This window comes from Microcebus murinus, chromosome 6 (assembly GCF_040939455.1).
Source record: "Microcebus murinus isolate Inina chromosome 6, M.murinus_Inina_mat1.0, whole genome shotgun sequence".
Lineage (NCBI taxonomy): Eukaryota > Metazoa > Chordata > Mammalia > Primates > Cheirogaleidae > Microcebus > Microcebus murinus.
The window spans coordinates 103,879,219-103,898,275 of record NC_134109.1 but is presented as its reverse complement, the minus strand read 5'-3'; the positions used below and the strand labels follow the sequence as shown (position 1 = coordinate 103,898,275).

Here is a 19,057-nt window from a genome sequence, read left to right as displayed (position 1 = left end):
GCTAACACAACCTTGTGAATATACTAAAAACTACTGAATCATATAGTTTGCCTATGAATAAAAAATTACAAATAAATAAAGAAAACCACTATGTGCCCATAAAGGATTATTATTATTATTCAGCTCAAAGCCATCTCCAATAAAGCCCTTCATCCAATTCTCCGGGCTTCCCTAGCCTTAGAATCTGGACCGTACAGTTGTCACTCGTGTGCCGCTGCCTTCAGTGATTTACAGAATGTTCAATAATGATTAAGTAAGAAATGATTTTAAATAAATTAATAAATAATAGATTTTGATTACATAAATAAATCTGCAGTTATGTCTTGTCTTCTCCCGTGCGGGCTTCTCCCCCTGTGCACTCCTGCAGAGCACGGGGCATACAGTAGGCGCTCAAGCATGGGTTGAGAGGACAACGAGGGCCACCTCTCTCCCCACCCTCCCATATTGCACAAAAGCACACAGACTGATCCTCAGAACCCCAGGCCCCTGGCGAGGGCGATGAAGTGCATGAATGGCAGAATTGTTAGCAGCAAGCCCCGCGGCCGCACAGCTGCACAGAGCACCCGTTCAGCAGGCAGCCGCCTCGCGCAGCTCAGTGTGCAGACCACCCACGCGCCAGAGGGGCCTGGGGTGCCCACTGGAAGCCCATGATCCTGGGGAATTGGCATTCTTCACAAGTGCCCCCAGCTAATCCCTACACACCTGGAGCCTGAGACCCACTAGGGAGAGCTCGCATGCAAGCCAGGCAGGGAAGCAACAGCAGCCCATTAGACAGCGGTTGCTAGTTGGGCTGCTCTAGGTCCAAAGTGTCCTCATTCAACTGGCTCCAACAATCATGGGGACTCACCAGTCACATAACTGGAAAGTCCTGAGGGGAGCAGGCTTGGGGTGGGGGCTTCTTTTAGGGGCTCAACAAACTCCTCCCGGAACTGATGTCTGCATTCTGTCATCCAGTGTCTGCCTCACTCCAAGGCCCCTGTCAACTTCTGAGCCTACAAAATTCCTTGTCCCCGCTTGGGAGAGGAGGCAAGGGTAGGAGAGAGGAGAGGAGAGAGTTAGTTCATTCATTCATTCATTTTAGGAACTCTTTTAGAAAAGCAAGAAAGCTTGTTTCCCAGAAAACCTTTTTCCTTTGGCGTATTGCCTTTTCTTAAACTATGGCCCGGGAATGGCAACACACTGACTCGTTTTAGCCTGAACCACATGCTTCCCTAGACACACACACACACACACACACACACACACACACACACTCGGGATGGAATCAGCTTCCCCCAGTCTGCGGCTGAGTCAGAGAAGTGAAGATCACTGCGGGAGAAACCAGGGCAGCTGTGCTGGGCGGCAAACACAATGCCCACTGCTATGTGTACGTGACCGTGGGCCTTCTCAAAACCCAGCTCAGCCTCAGGGACCCTGCCTGAACGTCACCACCCCTTCCAATACCTCCCAGACAGAAAACTCCACCCTCTGTGCCCCCAGACACCACCTGCACTCAGCCACCCGTCCACCTGCCTACTTGGTTCCTGGGTACTGGGGGCTGAGTACTCAGCTGTGAACCAGAGATTTCTACCCTAACGATATTTTTCAGTCTGGACAAGGAGAGAAAAGTTAATCAAATGCTCACATCAATTGATATCCAGTTCCTCTGTTAAGTACAATGAAGGAAAGATGAGGGAGAGAGGGGTGGGGTGGGGGTATGAGCAGGTACCTGGGGACCCGACCAGGCAGGGCAGGGGCAGGGAGTGAAGGAAGGCTTTTCTGAGACAGTGAGGGGTCCTCTGCTCTAGCTTTCCCCACTCTCTGGCCACCCTACCCTCTGCCTCTGCTCTCCCCAGTGCTGGGCAGGGCAGCCTCCGCACCCACGGGTGGCAGACCAGCCCCGACTTAAAGCTCTTGCAATACATGTGCATTGAATTTAACTGTCAGTAACTGGAGGGGCTGGGAAGGAAGGTGGCTGGATTCCAAAGAGCTTCAATGTTACCTTAAAATGTGGGTGCACGTTCCCCTGGGTACTTTGGATGTGGGGGGAAGTGGAGGTGGAGGGTCAGAAGCAGCACTGTGTGTGGCCTTTACATTTCAAGCCTGGGGTGCAGGGAGACAGGGGTGTGTCTTGGCATGGACCTTTGAAGGACATCCACTCCACCTGGCCCAGGAGACCTGAGTCACAGCAGCTGTACCTGCCTCACCTTGGGTACACCTCCAGGCTTTGTGAAGCTCTTTTCTTCCGGGAGATGGAACTATGCACCCCTGACCCTGAACACACCCTGAACTTGGTGTTGGTGGGGAGGAAGGTGCTACACTGTGACGTGGTTCCCTGGGGTTTTCACCTAAGGCCGCGGTGGGCAGGGGGAGAAGGAGAGATGCAGAGGCGCGAGGAGGCCACAGCAGTCGCCTGCCCAGGTGGCAGAGGGGCCGAGCCTGGAGTGGAGCCGAGCGGAGCGCAGTGGTGTCCGGGCGCCCCTCCCCGCCGCTCGAGCCCTCCCACTTCCTCCGAAGGAGCCGGCTGTCAGGGAGCCGGGCGCCGCGCGCAGTGCAGGCTCGGGGCGCCACGCCGAGGAGGCTGCCGCTCTGGCTCGCCGCCCCCGCCGCCCCGCACCGGACCCCGCCGCCCCGCACCGGACCCCGCCGCCGCGCCGCGGGCCATGGACCTGCCCAGGGGCCTCGTGGTGGCCTGGGCGCTCAGCCTGTGGCCAGGTATGTGCCGTCCTTGCCTCCCCTCGCCTCTCGGAGCCCCTCGCTGGGCCGCGGGGGCCTCGGGTCCAGCTGCCTGGAGCGGGACGCGTCGCACGTCCTGGGGTCGGACCCTTGGGGACGTAAGTCTCCCGAGGACAGCTGCAGTCTAGCGGCCCTGCGGAGCTCCGCAAAAGAGGGAGGTGCGCGGAGGTACTTAGAGCCTGGACTCTTTGGAGTGTTTGGGAAGAGTTGGAGAGGCTTGAGCTGAAAGCGGCGAGGGCTGGCACCCCGACTGGGGGCCCAGGGGGCCTCTGAGGGCCACGCCGGTTCCGCGCCGCCGCCAGGGGCCCTCGGGTGTCCCAGGAGCCGGGAGGGCGCGCGACCTGGGCTGGGGAGGGAACCGGACTGGCCGAGCAGCGTGCCTCGCTGCCTCCTGCCTGGCGCGGGGGAGCATCCTGAAGTTTGGAGTCCGGGCGCGGCGGCTCTGGAGGGCAGGGAAGGCGGCCCAGAGTCCCTCTGGCCACAGACGGAGCGAAGCCCCAGGGCGACCGGCTCCTAGGCTGTGGCTAGTCCTCCTGGGCCGGGCCAGGGGCGGCCCGCAGTCCAGGACCCCTGGAAACGTTACCTGACACCCGGCGTAGGGACGGGGCATCGCCCCCCCTCCCAACCCGCGTTTGGAATTATGCAATTATTCAATAATCCGGGGAAAGATACTGTCGGCCAGACGCGCGCCGCCTAATGCATTCCAGGTGTCAGGGCGCTGCAGGAGCCTCCGGCCAGAGAGAGGCGTGAGGCCAGGAGCCCGAGGCCAGCCCGGGGCTCTCCGCACTAGGGTACCCGGGGCCGGCCAGATCCTCCACGCGGGGGCAGCCGCCAGCGGTGCTCTTCTGCGCAAGGCAAAGCTTTCGGGGCCCCTCCTCTCAAAGCTGAGGGCTCAGCGGCCTGGGGCCAGCAGTGGGGGTCAGATGCGGTTAGCGGGAGACCTACCCTCACGGACCACAGGTGGAGACCCCCCAGACCGCAGTCACTCGCCCTAGTCCCTGGGTACTGTGAGAAACAAGTGCACCCTCCTGTCTCTCTATAGCAGAGCTTCCGGCAGAGCCTGTACTTGAACTTGAACGGTGCCTCTGACTGCTGGAGCTCAGTTCAGATCCTGGAGTCACGGTTTTGAAACACTGATGCATTGTGTTGTGGGGGTTTGGGGAAAAGGGCAGGGGAAGAACTGCCACCAGGCCAGCGTACACCTAGAAACCAGCTGCAGGAGGAAGCAAAACCCACTCTAGGTGCATTTAGACAGGAGGGGAGACTACCCCAGAACCTATCCTCCAGTCGCTCGGAGACGCAGCCACAGGACAAGAGAGACACTCCTGTGTGATTCCACATAGGTGGCTCTGTCAGAACCTGAGAGGCAGTGGCTGCCTTAGGAGCTGGGGGCAGTCTGGACCTCAGAAAGCAAAGAGCAATGACAGGCTTTGGAATGAGACCTGCTTCCAGTTCCGGCTCTGTAGCCCACTAGCTGTACAGCCTCGGACAGCTTTTGCAACCCCTCCGACAGGTTTCCCCCTGTGAAGAATAGAGGTACACATTCTGAGCTTGTAAAGTTGTCTGGATGATTAAGTGAGGCACTGTAAGAAAAACGCTTACCACAGGGCTTGGTGCACGGTAGGCTTACTCCATGGCTGTTAATGTAGTTGCTGGGGGGGGGTGGTAAAGGACAGGGATGTTAAAGGCCCTCTGAAGACACAGGATTTGTGACTCAGAGCTCTGTTTATATGGAGAAAACCACTCCTGAGTTACGTCTGGTCAGTTTGGGTTCTTGAAATATGGGATTCATTAAACATATCAATCAATGCTGGAACAAGGACATCTGCTTGCAAGGAGCTGGGGGTGGGGCCGAAGCATGTGTGCACTCTGGGCCCTGCTGGCAACTGAGGACAGGGCAAGACTGGGGAAGCTAAACGGAGACACTAGGCAGTGAGCGGCACGGGGAAATCAAGGGCTGAGTGTTCAGACAGCAGAGGTTCAGTTTCAGCAGATAAACAAGGAAGGCTTCCTGGAGGAGATACAACGTTTGAACTTGGCCCTGAAGGAATCTGTAGAGTGTGCATGGGGCTAAAAGTAGGAATGTTCGTGTTTTTGAGTGTTATTTCCTGGGACTAGTTAAAGAGAAAAAGGTGAATATTTCAAAACTACTTTGATTGAGTCTAGACTCAAGATTGGAAGGGTCTCAGGGGTCATTGGGTCCATTCCCCTGCCTCCAGGACAGGCTCCATGTTGGTATCTCATCTGTGCATCATATGGATTCAGTGTGTGGACTACCAGGAATCTTGCCTGCTGGTTTGGCTGGGCAGTGCACCAGTCAAAAGTCCAAGTTGGGAGTGAGTCCTCATTAAGGGTATTGTCAGTTCAGGGCCTCTACCTTTCTGGAGCAATGGCTGCAGGCTGAACAGCATGATGGGGTAGACAAAACTATCAAGAAAGCCTGAAAAAAAAAAAAAGAAGTAAAGAAATCCAAAAAATTTTATGGTCTGACATTCAGAGAGTAGATCCATTGGCCAGAACTTTATAATCATATCTGTAGCAAAGGTAATGATTCTTTAAAAACATAATCTTTACTCAGCACCTGTTATCTGCCAAGCTCCATAAATACACAAAGCACAATCAGACACAATTCAAGGGGGAAGGCACTAAAGTCTCACTGCCTGGGATTGGTCTGGGCTTTGCAACTGACTACATGACTCTGTGCCTCAGTTTCCTGACCTACAAAGTGGGGATAATAATAGAATTTATAGAGTCACCACAAAGATTAAATGAACAAATGTACATAAAGTGCTTGGAAAGTGCCGAGCATATAATAATTACTCGAGAAGGCTTGAGTCTTTTTCTCCAACATTCCAACATCGTCATCATCATCATCATCAGTGCTCAAAGTACTGGCCATTACAGTAAGAACCTAACCAGACACAGACATGTAACTTTCAAACTCAAGTTCATAAAAGAAGTCTAGAGGAACTATATCGGAGGCTCAGAGGAGATAAAAAAGTGCCAGGGCTCTAAATAAAGGGAGACTTTACTAGCCCCTCCCCCAGAAAGCGTGGCCCAAAGTCTTGATTGTAATGGAAACTCGGGGATTATTTTTTATGCCGTGGAGGCTGCCTGGAAGCCAGTGTGATCTCAGTGTGGGTGTCTTGTGACGTTGGAGAAGAGAAGGACCTTACCACTCAGCATGGCCCTTGTGCGTCCATGCGGGTGGGGTCCCATCCAGCAGGAGAAGCTTGTGTGGACGAAGCACAGTGCTAGACTGGAAATGTCCAAGCCCTGCTGCCCAGCCGGGGAGAGCAGGAGGGAGGTGGAGTTTGTCGCCTTGCCTCCCCATTGCCCACCTTGCTGGGGGCCTGTCACCAACGTCCCTCAGCTGCTGCCAGCTGTGCAGCTTCTGGATCCCTCTGTGTAACCAGCAGGCCCTGGGGTAGAGTCCGTCTTTCTCCTCACCCTCCATGCCGCCCCCCTGCCCGGCAGTGGACTCCCGGAGATGGGGTCGTTCCCGGCCCAGAACTCAGGCAGTATCTCGCCTCATGTTGTCCTCTCTGAAACTCTTTTCCTCGCCTCCTGTAGTGGGAGCTTCCTCCTCCTTCTCCAGACAGCAGGAAACTTCCCTTCCATCCGCCCCTCCCCCATAGCCCCTCCCCCGGCCCCCATGCCTGGGGACAAAAATTTGTTCTGAGCTGGTCTGGCTTGGCTTTTGCTATATAGAAGGGAGTTCGGGGAATTTCAAAAAGCACTTTCATTCCTCCTCATGATGCCTGACTTTGGGCATTATTGTCACATCATAGGCTTCAAGATCTTACGTTGGAGTCACAGTTCAGCGTTGTTCTAAGATCCGCTAGTAAACCTCCCTAGGCAGTGATGGGCTCTGGCTGCCCGAAAGGGTCAGCTACAACCCAAGCTTTTAAAATGCTCTGATTCATTTCAAAAATAGTATCTCTGCTGTTTCTCATCACTTAAGCCCCCTTCCCCACCCGCCCCCAACCCGCCAACCATGGGCTACCACAGAGGACTCGTAGCCATTTGAATCTATTTTCCCCAAGCCATTATGAGCTCCCAAGACACCCACACCCCCTCAGCAAGGAGTGCTTGCTCTGAGGGGCTGTGGACCCGGGGAGCGGGGGGACCATTGATTGTGCAAATTCTTAGTTGGATGCCCAGAAGTTTATTGCCAGTGAGGGAAGAAGGGCAGGAGGGAGACTGGAGTTGGTCATCTCGTAAAACAAAAACAAATGAGCTCCAAAAACTTCCATAGAGGGTTTTCATACTGTAAGACCTGGGTCACAAGATGTGTGAAATCCCACCTAGAGGGAAAAGCCAGTGTGGCCCACCCCCCTTCCTGCTACCTCTCAGTCCCTGCTTTGCTGAGACACCTGCCAGACTGCAATAAGGATCAGCACGTGCTTGGGCTTGGGACCCAGCCTGCCTGGATTCAGATTCTTTCTAACTGGATGACTGCAAATGAGCCCCCAGGCCTCATTTTCCTCAACTGTAAAATGGGCAGAATAACAGCTTCACAGGCCACTACTGTAGTTAAATGATCCATGTGGGACTCATTCATGCCAAGTGCTCAGAGCAGTGTCTGGCACCCAGGGAGCCTTCGGTTAACAGGAGCAGTTGTTCTTCTCCCCGCCAATTATTATTTGATTTATGCCGAGCACGGTGGCCTCGCTACAGCTGGATGAGGTCACTACTTAGCAGGTTACACCTGAGGGGGTTAATGGCTCCACCTGTTAGCAGAGTAAGAGGCATTGTCACGATCTGTCTGACCCCAAAACCCCTGCTCTTAATCCACGCACCATCCTCTCTTTGGGGAATGGGCCTCGAGGACACAGAAGGACAAGAAGATGCCCTTGCGAAGGAGCTGTCTTTAGGGGGAATGGACGGGCAACCCTCGCGGGGCTCTGGCTCAGGGCGGGCAGCTTCCTCCTGCAGACTCAGCGAGACAGTGATGAGTCCAGTAGGGTGCCAGCTTGGTGAGAAGTGGTCCTCACGTGGTGCCTCATTATGTGGGAGCTTCTGCCCCGCATGTCCCCCCACTCCCTGCCACCCCCAGCTCAGGCCGACAGGGCTCTCCCACCTGCCCCCAAGGGCTCCCACTCCAGCCCATCCTCGGGGTCAAGGTCTGCCAATCCTCTGCACCCTGCCCCGCCTGCTGCCTTCCCCTACCAGAACCTTCTCTGAGCTTCAGGCCTAATGAGTGAATTCACGCTAAACGGCTCGAATGAGTGATGACAACGTGATGTGTCCTACCCAGAGGGATTTCCATTTTAACTGGGCTGCGCCTTGAGCCAAAGGAATAAAGCGCTAGTGGTGAGAGGAGACAGGTGAGGCAGGGGACGTGCCTGGCGTGGTCCGACCGCTCGGCGTCGGTCACCACTCAGAGGCGCCTACGCCAGCCCTGGTGGATGATGGCAGCCTCGTCCCGCAACGGGGAAGAACCCAGCCTGTGGCTTGGGTGATGCCACTCTAAAGTGGGCAGAGGTTTTGCCACATGGCGTGTGGGGTGAGCTAGGCAAGTTGCTGTAGCAACGCACTCTGGGATGCAAACAGGATGACACAGCGAGGGGTTCCTGCACTCGCAGCTGGGGCTGACGGCTTTCTTCCCCCGGCAGCGTCTCTCGGCTGGGCCAGACTAGCAGAAATCCTGACTCCGTAGATTCCGGGGCCCGTTTCTTTCCTACAGATCAGAGGACGGGGCCTCAGGAAGGCCACGGAAAAACCATGAAATGGACAAAGGGGTACAACTCTTAACAGTCTGCAAAGAGTGTTCCCATATGTTCCTTCTATCAGTCAAGATAGACCAGATGTGGCCCAGAGGTCTTGCTGAGGCTGATGTACCCATTAGATGGATAGGGAAACTGAGGCTCTTAAAAGTTGAGTGATTTCCTGTGATTTTCCCAAGGTTATATGGGAACTCAGAGCTGGGTCTTCTGACCAAGGCTGAGGTTAGGAACCTAATTTGCTACAACCAGGAGGGGAACTTAAGGAGTACATAATGCTTCAGCCAAAGAAATTAAGTTCTAATGGTGGATTTTCTACATCGTTGGCAAGCAGGTAGTACAAGGTCACTTAAATCATTCTCTATAGATCTCTGGAGGTGTTCCCAGTCCCCACCATCCTTCTCCTCAGCCTGGCCCACTCCAGGCCCTTGCCCCTTCCTCCTCCAGGAGGAAGGCCACAAAACCATCTCATTTCCTCTCCTTCCCCTGGAATTGCTCTTCCTCTAGAGCACGCAGCCCTTGTATCCAGTGACAGTGGTAATCGTAAGTCCCATGAATATTTGTAGACAGAGCTCCTCTCTGAGTTTACTCTCACCATTCATGACACACGCAGCCAGTACATGATCTGTGAGGCCCACAAGATGAAAATGTGAGGTCCCATGTGTAAAAATTTCAGGATGGCTGCAGCAGGGCCTTAGACCAAGCGAGGGGCCTTTCTGAACGCGGGGCTCCCAGCAGCCGCACAGGTCAAGTGCCGTGGAGCCAGCCCTGCTCGCGTGGCTCTCCCGCAGCCTGGCATTGGCAAGCAAGACACATGATCCCACTTACAGATGAAGGAACGGAGTGGCTTGTCCTGAGCCCCACTAAGCCCCTGGCACCTCCGTGTTCTGGAAATTCCAGAAAGATAAGCCACAGTCTCTAACTCAAGGAACAGGGGCTGGGCACCGCAGGTCCCACAGACCGCAGGGCGCATGTGCAGGGATGCTGTCCGTGGAGGGCAGGGGAGCCCATGGCCAGCGCTACACGTGCACGGCCAGGGCCGTGAGCCCACTGCTAAGCCGTGGAATTCAGGGGATGCTTCTGTCTCCAGTTGCTTCCCCAAGACTCCTTTGAGAGCCTCTTGGGGGACACCTCTGAGCATTGGACACCAGCTCTGGAGTGTCCACCTTGACAAATTTGAGAAGCTAGGACTTAGAGTACTGGCCTTTCCGTAGCCCCGGGTATTTGTAGTAGCAGGGTCCTGCTGGGCTGTCACTTCTAAATGAGAGGTGACTCCTTTCCACCTGCCCACCCTAGCCTCCCCTCTGGTTCTGTCACTGCATCATAGATGATCAGTGCTAGGAGGGACAGAAAGGACCAGCTAATCCTGTGGTCCTCAATCCCGGGCGAACATGAGAACGAAGATGTAAACAAGACCTTTGCCCAGACCCCACCCCAGAACGCATCGTCACTGTCCACAGTGGGGCCCCAGTGGCGTTTTTAAAAACCTCCCCAGTAACTCTAACAGGCAGCGACCTAAACCCACTCCTAGTCTGGCAGGAGAGAAGACGCTGTGGGGGAAGGGAAAGGACTTGCTCAGGGCCATACTACATGGCAGCGGGAAAGCTGAGGTTTGACCAGTTCTCGTGACCCTGGGCTCTTCTGGAACTGCTCCAGCCTGAAGTTCCACGGGACTCACAGCCACACGGGCTGGACGCTGCAGCGTGAGTCTGAGTTTGAGAAGCTGAGTGCAAGGTGGAATTTGGGGGTAGGGAGTTATTCGTCGGTGACATTGTCTGTGTCCCCCACAAGGCCATCAGCCACTTGATCACTGTGTGGCCCCAAGCAGGAAAACCAAAAAAGAGCTGCAGAAAGACTGAGTTGGCCGAAGATCCCAGTGAGAGCTGCCCACAGACGGAGGGACCAGCACCCAGGGGAGGGGCATGGGGCGTCCGGCAGGGCTGGGGCGAAACCGTGAGGGTCATTCCAGCCCTGTGACGCAGGGCCTGCTGACACTGTCATGAGCGTTCAGGTGGAGGAAGCGCCTGCCTCCGGGTGGGACACTGGCAGAGCCCAGCCAGGCCGGGTGGCGAGGGGGCGCTCCATGGAGGAGAAGGGGGAGCTGGCCGGGGCAGAGCAGAAGGGCCCCTGCGGCCGCCCTGGGAGCCCAGCCCAAACTCAGGCTTCGTTGTCTCTCTTACCCCCATCCGTCCAGACCTTCTCAACAGCGGCTAAAGTGAGGCTGAAACATGGAGTTGTGCCTCACTCTCCCGCTTAAACCATCAATGGCTCCCTACTACCTTTAGGTTGAGCCAGACTCTTTCATAGTTAACCAAACCCTGAGAGTCTGGCCCCGGCTTGCGCCCAGGCCTCGCCGCTAGCAGGACCACACGCAGGGGCCTGCACACCCCACCGCACCCCCAGAAAGACTGAGCTTCTCTTAAGTTTCTCAGACGCTCGGAGCTCTCCTTGGCCTCCACTCATGTATCTGATTGCCTGGATCTGATTCTCCCCTCCCTATCCATTTTCCCGGCCGCCCCTCACGTAGTCTTCAGGGCTCCCCCTGGGTACCGCTTCCTCCTGGACACCTCACCTGGTCCTGCAGCCACAGCTCGAGGCCCCACTTGTGTGGTCTCCAGGTACCCTGTGCTGCCCCACCGCACAGCTTCCAGCTGCGTGGACGTCCCCCCCAACACTGGGAGCACTGAGAGCAGGACCACGTCTCCGGCCACCCCCTGTCCTCAGCTCCTGCACAGGCCTGACGTAGCAGGTGCTCAGTTAATGGGTGTTGCATGAATGAAAGAACTGTCTGTCCAAGTAACAGAAATGTAAGGGCAGGGTATGCGTCTTCTATTGCTTTGCCCACGGACCCCGGGAGGTCCTAACCCAGCAGGCTGAATGAGCCAGGCCCTGGGAGCTGCCCTGGGGAATGAAAGCTCAGGAGAGGTGAGTCCTGGCTTTCAGGGAGCTTATGGTTTAGCAGGAGAGAGGAGATTTGGGGATAAAGAGCTACAGTACAAAGGAGGAAGTCATGACTGTAAGAGAGTCAGATAAAGACTCCAGGGTCGGAGGGGTGGGAGAGAGGTTATCTGTGGACGCAAGAAGGACTGGCCCTGGCAGCGAGGGCTGGGCAGAGAGTCCATCGGGGCAAACTGCCTGGCGTTTGGTCGGCAGGGTGCTGGAACAGGTTTCGTGCCTGTGGCAGCAGGAATGAGGCAGTGGGCTGAGGCCACTGAGGGGGACTCAGTGCCAACTGAGGCATTTGGATTTAGCAGATGGGAGTCACAGAAGGTTTTTGAGGGAGGGGAGTGACGAGTTCCAGTCCGGGTTTGGAGGCACTCCCTGATGGGTGGGGGAAGGTCTATGCAGACAGGAAGACAATGGGGAGCAGGTGGAAGGACAAGGCGGCCACTGCGGTGGCCGGGCAGGGGGACACCAGAGCTGAAGTGAGGCGGTCAGATGAAAGGGCAGTGAGCCTGCGGGCCCGGTCACCAGAGAAGGAAAGGTGTCTGGGAGGCCGGAGGGCAGTGCCACCACCCTGAGGAGAGGTGTGGGCGGATGAGAGGCTTGAAGAGGGGAAGTCGAGTCAGCCGGACCGTCGACTTTGTGGTGCTCGTGGGCAGTTGGAGGTGGCCCTCGGGCAGCTGGCCGGGAGCTGTCACACAGACGTGCCTCAGTGGAGCTCCCTGCTCCTCCACCCCTTTCCAGGTCCCAGAGCAGTGATTCATGCCCCAAACTTAAAGAGAACGCAGATTCTGGTTTTAAAAGACTTTTAGAGCAGAAGAAACCAACGCGAGGGCCAGGCCAGACCACAAGCCAAACATCGGCTGTGGAATGTGCTTGCTGCTGGCGGCAGGGCCAGCGGGGGCTCGGCGAGGGGCCCCCCATGGTCCTGAGCTGTCCAAGTCGCCACTGCGATGGCGGGCGCGGCTCTCTTCTCCCTCTTCAGCGGGGTCTGCCCGTCCCAGCGCCTTCACCCCCACCTGCCCGGCTGGGCCCCCTCGTCTGGCCCCCTCTCCTCAGCCCAGGGGACTGAGACCAGGAGGCAGCAGAGGTGGGGGGAGCCATGGGGGACCCCAGAAAAGCTCCCATAGCTTGTGGCCACAGCCACCTAACTGGTCTCCTTGCGTCTGCCCTTGTCCCTTAAGGCTCCTCCACCCAGCAGCCAGAGGGAGGCCGCCAGAATGTAGGTCAAATCATGTCACCTCCCTGCTCTGCTCCAAACCCTCCAGGGCTCCCCTCGGCACTCTGAGTAAGAGGCCCCTGGGATCTGGCTCCCCTGCCTCCCTGACCTCATCCCCGCCACGCCCGCCCCCACTCCCACTGCCTCAGCTTCTGCAGCCCTTCCAAGCACCGGGCACCTGGGCCTGGCACTCGCCCGGCAGGGAGCCCCTCTGCTTCCTGCCGGCCTCCACCCCCTGCCTGCCTCCGCCCCAGCATCCTCTCCCACTGAGGCCCGCCGCCTGCCACTCCTGCCCGAATCCAACCTCCCCTGCCCGTGCTCACCGACAGAAACGCCTCTACCCTCCCACCCGGTGCGAGTCTCAAGGGACCTGCACCGTTACCTAAGAGCATCAGCGGTTTATTCGTTCATGCCGAGTACCGCCTGCCCCCCAGAGTGTATCTTCACGAGAGCAAGGACTTTGTGCTGTTTACTTACCCACCCTTGGGTCCAGGGCAGCGCCTGGCCAGATAAGGCAAGTAATATATAGTTGTTCTAGAATGAATCCATCCATCCATGAAAATGTCCCCGCCAGCCCGGAATAGTCGCCCGAAATCCCATTCGCCAATCGATCACCCCTGTTAGATCAGCCAGTCCCCTCGTTAAGCTGCCAGCCCGGTAGGCGGGCACGCGCTCAGTCCTGGCGTCTCCATGGCCGTTTGTCATCAAAGGCGTTCTTTCCAGACAAGAAGAGGTTGGTGGCGTCACTCACGGGTGGGCAGGGCAAGGAGGGTGGCTGAGGGCGGGGGAGGGCCCCGGAAGGGGGGAGGCCTTAGGAAGGGGCAGTCTGGCTCCAGCAGGCCCCAGGCGTTCGCCACCACTTTCCATGGCTCAAAGAGGACACAGGAGACGGGGAAGGACCTTGGTTTTGACACAGTGAAAACCCAGGTCTGTGATGGGACTGCCCAGGAAACAAGGCGGGGTTGGAGCAGAAGTTAAAAATGCCCCATTTCCCACAAAAGGGTAGTGGTCAGACACCGTCCATACACTGCAGAATGTGGCCGTGTTATTTAGGACCCAAGACGGAGCCAGGAGTGCCCAGCGATGATGGTGGGGACTGAACACAGACCCCAGGTTACTGTCCAATTCCTGGGAACCACCAAACCAGCATCTGCCTTAGTGGCTTGGGAGATGACATGATACCCATTGTGCAGGTGGATAGACTGAGTCTGTGCCCAACAAGATCCACGTTAGGAGTATGTTTCACTGACATGGGGTTTTGATACCAGTCTTGACACCTATTAAGTCACTTCCTCTCTTTAGAATGTACGATGGAAATTGTAATGCCAATCTTACAGGATTAATATGAAAAATTAGTTATCATGCCCAATAATAAAAAAAATGTCTGGCAGGGGATGAGGTGTTCAGTAAATGTTAATGACAACAGTAACCCTAGCTAATGTAGAGGGTAAGTAACGTAGCCAGGATCACCCCGACGATAAAGTCACAGCCTGGGATTTGAACCCAGGCAGACTCACTCCAGAGACTGTAATGCTGAGAGGTCAACTGACTTGCCCAAGGTCATACAACTGCTGCTAAACAAGACAGTCAGAATCCAAAGCCCTCAAGACTTCCATTCAGTCACTTCTACAGCGAAAGTTTGGCCTTTGTATTTCTACAGGCCGCGCGGAGGCTGTGCTTCCCTGCTTCTGTGAACACTTCCTGAGCCGGAGCCTCAGCTCTGGTTGTAAAGCCGGAAGCAACATGAGAAAAAGCTGACAACAGGGACTCCGTTTTAAAACGGAGGGGGTGGTCCTGGGCCTCGGAGGCTCCCAGCAAGGCCTCGGCACCAAGTGTCTGCCCGGGAGGGCCCTTAACAGAGCCTGAACATCCAGACAGGTGACCCTCCTAGGCTTGTATCTCTCCAGCGATGGGGAGCTCACCACCTCTCACGGCAGTCCTTTGTTTTCTAGCAAAGGTAGATGGAGTCATGAGCTCTGGATTCTCCTAAGCTCCTAAAAGTGGCAGTAGGCATTAGAGATGTCTTGCCACCATTCCATGAAAAATTGACCTACACTGAAAGCCCAAAGGACTTCTGCATAACCCTCAGAGAACCAAAATTCCACTCCCCAAAGTCCCCCATCCCCACCTATGCTATGGCATCTGGCGGGTCTATATTGAGCTCCGGGTAGCCGGCGCGCTGTTCGGATGGGTGTGGGAACATCCACTGTAGGGCGGGTGCTGCAGGCTTACAAGGGAGGGCCCCCACAATTCCTTTTTTTAGTTTGCATTCAAAGAGCAGAGCAGACTGGCCCGGTAGTTCTGGGTCCTCAGAGCCTACTTCCTCTCCTCTGAGGGAAAGCCCTGCCACAAATTGCATAGCCTGAGACTGGTCGTGCTCTGGCTTTGCCCGGATACTCCCTGGACTGGGGCTTATCCCGGCTGCACAGCGCTCTTGATCCACACACCCATGACAAGCAGGAGACAAGCTTAGGAGTGGGAAAACCAAAACCAAACTGTCTGAGCCCTTTGAGCTGGTTAGTATGTCAGGAAAGGGAGGGACTTGCTGTCCAATTCGGCTCCATTTGAAATGGCCTGAGGCCAGAATCAGAGTGGGCAGGGCCGCCACGTACAGCTGTATAGGCTGTGCACTGCACAACTTACATCAGCTGCAGTGTAAACATCATCCTCTGCAGATGTGTAGTGCAGTGACCTCGGGAGTGGAGGGATAAAGAAAGTGGTAAAAGTGTACATAACTGGATGTCTTTAAATTCTACACAGGGACGTAAAGCATCTAGTCCTTTGTGTGCCTTTCACAGATACGGAAACTGAGGGTGAGGAAGGGGGAGAAACTGGTCCAAAGTTGCAAAGCAAGTTAGAAACCATGCTGGGATTACAACTAGGACATTTGAAGCCAAAATTCAGTATTCTGAGTGCCTTTCCTCCCTGAGAGTCTGAGAATCACATTCCCCTTCAACCCTTTGTTGGCAGGCTAGCTAATGTCTTAGAGGCCTGAACACTTCTATTCATTTTTTTTTTCTGTCTCATTGAACACATGTATATTGATCGCCTATTGTGTTCTAGATGCTGAGGGTAAAGTGGGGGTACAGATACAGTCTCTTGCAGGAGAGTGCTAGTAAATTTTCACCAATAATTCTGGCTCTTGGGACGGGATGGAGCCATCATTCTTGTTTGTAGCATTTGCCAATTAATGATGTGAATCCCCCGCCATGGTCGATTCAAAGCGACCAACATGACGTCACTGACCCGGAAGACTGCAGAGAGTCAGCCCGTGAGAGCAGGCTGCAGCCCGCTGCCCCTCCCCTGCGGGATGCAAACTCCGGTGTCCGAGTGAGCAAACAGCTCTTACAACCACCTGTAATTATTTTTAATTGAAGATAAATAGGGCAGATGCTGTGAGGAGGAAGCCTGGGTTCCCCATAGCGTGGCCAGAGGTTTTTAGAGGCCGGGACATTAAACTGGAGGTTGAGAAGGAACCAGCTGAGCGAAGACCTTGGGGAGGAATCGCCCAGGTGAAGGGAACAGCCAGTGCAAAGACCCCGCGGTGGGGAAGAGGCTGGGGTGTCTGAGGAGCAGAGAGGAAGGCAGTGTGGCTGCAAGGTGGTGGGTGACGGGGACCAGGGCGCAGGAGCTGGCAGCTCTCGCAGGACATCTACTCTGAATGCCGTGGGGAACGCGATCCAATCAGCTGATTCCAATCAGCTCTTTTAAAAGATCACTCTAGGCCGGGCACGGTAGCTCACGCCTGTAATCCTAGCACTCTGGGAGGCCGAGGTGGGAGGATCGCTCAAAGTCAGGAGTTCAAAACAAGCCTGAGCAAGACCCCGTCTCTACTAAAAATAGAAAGAAATTAATTGGCCAACTAAAAAAAAAAATATATATATATATATATATATAATTAGCCGGGCATGGTAGCGCATGCCTGTAGTCCCAGCTACTCGGGAGGCTGAGGCAGAAGGATGGCTTGAGCCCAGGAGTGTTAGGTTGCTGTGAGCTAGGCTGACACCACGGCACTCTAGCCCGGGCAACACAGTGAGACTCTGTCTCAAAAAAAAAAAAAAAAAAAAAAAAAAAAATCACTCTGGCTGCTGTGACCAGCGCAGCCTGGTGCTGAGCAAAGTTAGAAGGAGGGACCAGTTAGAAGACTCTTGCACAAGTCCAGGCACAGATGAGACTGGCTCAGTCTGAGTGACAACAAACAAGACAGAGAAGAGTGGACACATCTCAGGGGAACGGGGATGGGGCAGAACCTGCAGGATTTGCTGCTGGGACGTGAGGGAACATCACGGGGGGTGACTTCCAAGTGTCTGGCTGGAGCGAACAGGTGGGGGTAACGCCATTTCTCAGGATGGGGAGATTTGGAGAAAACAAGCTCAGGAGGGAAAGCCTGGGCTCCTCTTTGGTCACGTGAAGTGTGTGATGCTGTGAGACATCGAGTGAGGATGTCCTGTAGGCGGCTGGACAGCTGATCGTGGGGCTGGAGGGCAGGCCTGGGCGGGCGGGCTGTGGTTCGGGCCACTGAGCTGGGGAGGAAGGCAGCAGCCCTCGGCCGCCTGCTGGGCCAGATCCCGTCTTGGCAACATCCTACAGGTGCACATTTGTGGTCACAGCTCTGGAGACTTCAGTTTTCCACACAGCTTGTGGAATGTCTGTAAGCAGGGGGTTCTGTGTATGTATTGGGGCGTATGTGGGCATATGTGTGGTTATATGTGTGCATTTGTGTGTATAGTGTGGGTATATGTGCGCATGTGTGTATATGTGTGTGTATTTGGGTGTGTGTACGTGTTTTAGTTGATCAAGACTTTATTGTACTTTAAGTGAACTTAAGAGATTCATGATCTCAATGCGAATGTTTTTATATCCTTCATAGAAAGAAATCCATTTTGATCAATTTTCCTACCTAAGGAAGACAATAAGATGTGAGGCAGAAAAACACGCTGGCTTTCCTAGAACTGGGACTCTTGGTCTTGAAGGAGGTGGGCCATGTGTTCGCTGAAGGCATGAGGTGGCCGTGCAGGACTCAGAAGAAAAACAACGTTAATTACAGCAAATTTCAGTGCTCTATTTGCTGTTTCCAATTTTTGGGACTGTTTTCCATGAGCCTGACATCTGCTTAACCAGCACGCTGGCATGCCTGACTTCCCAGGGAAAAACACAAAGGGCGGCCGCGGCTCTCACCAGCGCTTCTCCCGCCTCCCCCTCTCTGGGTGCTCACGCGAGTGTCCCTGTGGCAGCCCGCGTGCCCCGGCCCAGAAGCGCTTGAAGGGCCCCTTGAAGGGCCCTTGCTACCGCACAGGCCGCCCAGCCCTGCCACGTTGCTGCCAACTTTTAGAATTGTTCTTAGAGCTTTGAGTGCCTTGCAGAGCTGAGGGGAGGTGGCCGTGATAAGTCACCCGTTAGCAAGCATTCCTTCGTTGAGCACAGAGTATGACACCGGGGGCTGGGACAGGGAACAGGTAAGGCTTCTGACAAGCCGCAGGCAAGACTGGAGCGGGGGCAGGGTGGGCAGGGCGGGGCGGCTGCTCCCAGTCGTGCCATGAGGACAGGCCTGCGCCTGCTGCAGAGAGGGAGGTTGACTGGCAGAGCGCAGTGCATGAAGGGAAGGCTGCCCCGTGTCCCTCTCCCGAGGTCCTTCTCGGAGGAAGGTCACGTTAACGTGACAAGTGCATCCCGGCCAGCACGTCCGCGTGGAGGCCGGCTGAGTGTGCAGGCTCTGGGCTGCAGTGGCCCCTGGAAGCCGCCCAGTGATGACATCCAGCCCCTGTACACACACGCGTTCTGATTGCTGACGTGTTCTTTCTGCACACGCTGAACGTTCAGGGGCCGTGGGCCCCAACCCTGGGGCCGTGGCCTGTGAGGAAACTGGCTGCGCCCCACCCCAGTCCATGGAAAAATTGTCTGCCATGAAACCAGTTCCTGGTGCCAAAACGGCCGGGGACCGCTGCTCAGGAGGGCATGCACGTGCATGCAGAGCTGGCCCGTCCTCCCGGGGAGGGTGGGCCGGGTGGCCACGGTGCGGGGCACCAGGCCTTGCTGCACACCGCCGGCTCGTGGAGCCGCTCGGCGCCAGAGCAGCGGAGGGTGTGGACTGAGGACACGCTGCTTCCCAATGAGATAATTTCCCTAAGAGAGGCCTCTAAGGAACGGGCGGTGTCACCGTGGGCGGGGGACGTCTTTCCGAGGAAGCCTCGGCGCCGCGGTCCCCCCCCTCCCGTCCCTGGCCGGTCGCTGTCCAGCCCTGCATGGACGAAACCCTCCGCCCCTTAAACCCTCTCCTTCCTCTGGCCTCCATCGGGAGAAATAACCCTCCAGTTATCCCTCCCGGCCCGTGCCCTCCAGCTAATCTCTCGGCGGGGCACACGCCCGTCTCCCTGTGAGCATGTCCCGGCCCGCGAGGAGCGGGGCCAAGACGTGGGGCCACGCAGAGACAGCGCTGCAGACTGCTCCGCCAGCT

General features: G+C 55.9%; 1 protein-coding gene across 1 annotated transcript in view; it reads left to right on the top strand.

Moving 5' to 3' along the window:
* The first annotated feature begins 2,492 nt into the window (after positions 1-2,492).
* Positions 2,493-19,057, top strand: part of ITGA11 (integrin subunit alpha 11) — a 116,666-nt gene continuing 100,101 nt past the window's right edge. The window contains exon 1 of the mRNA XM_020286061.2: positions 2,493-2,694. Within this exon, the coding sequence (XP_020141650.1) occupies positions 2,643-2,694 (52 nt within the window). The 5' untranslated portion in view covers positions 2,493-2,642. The remainder of the gene's footprint in view (positions 2,695-19,057) is intronic.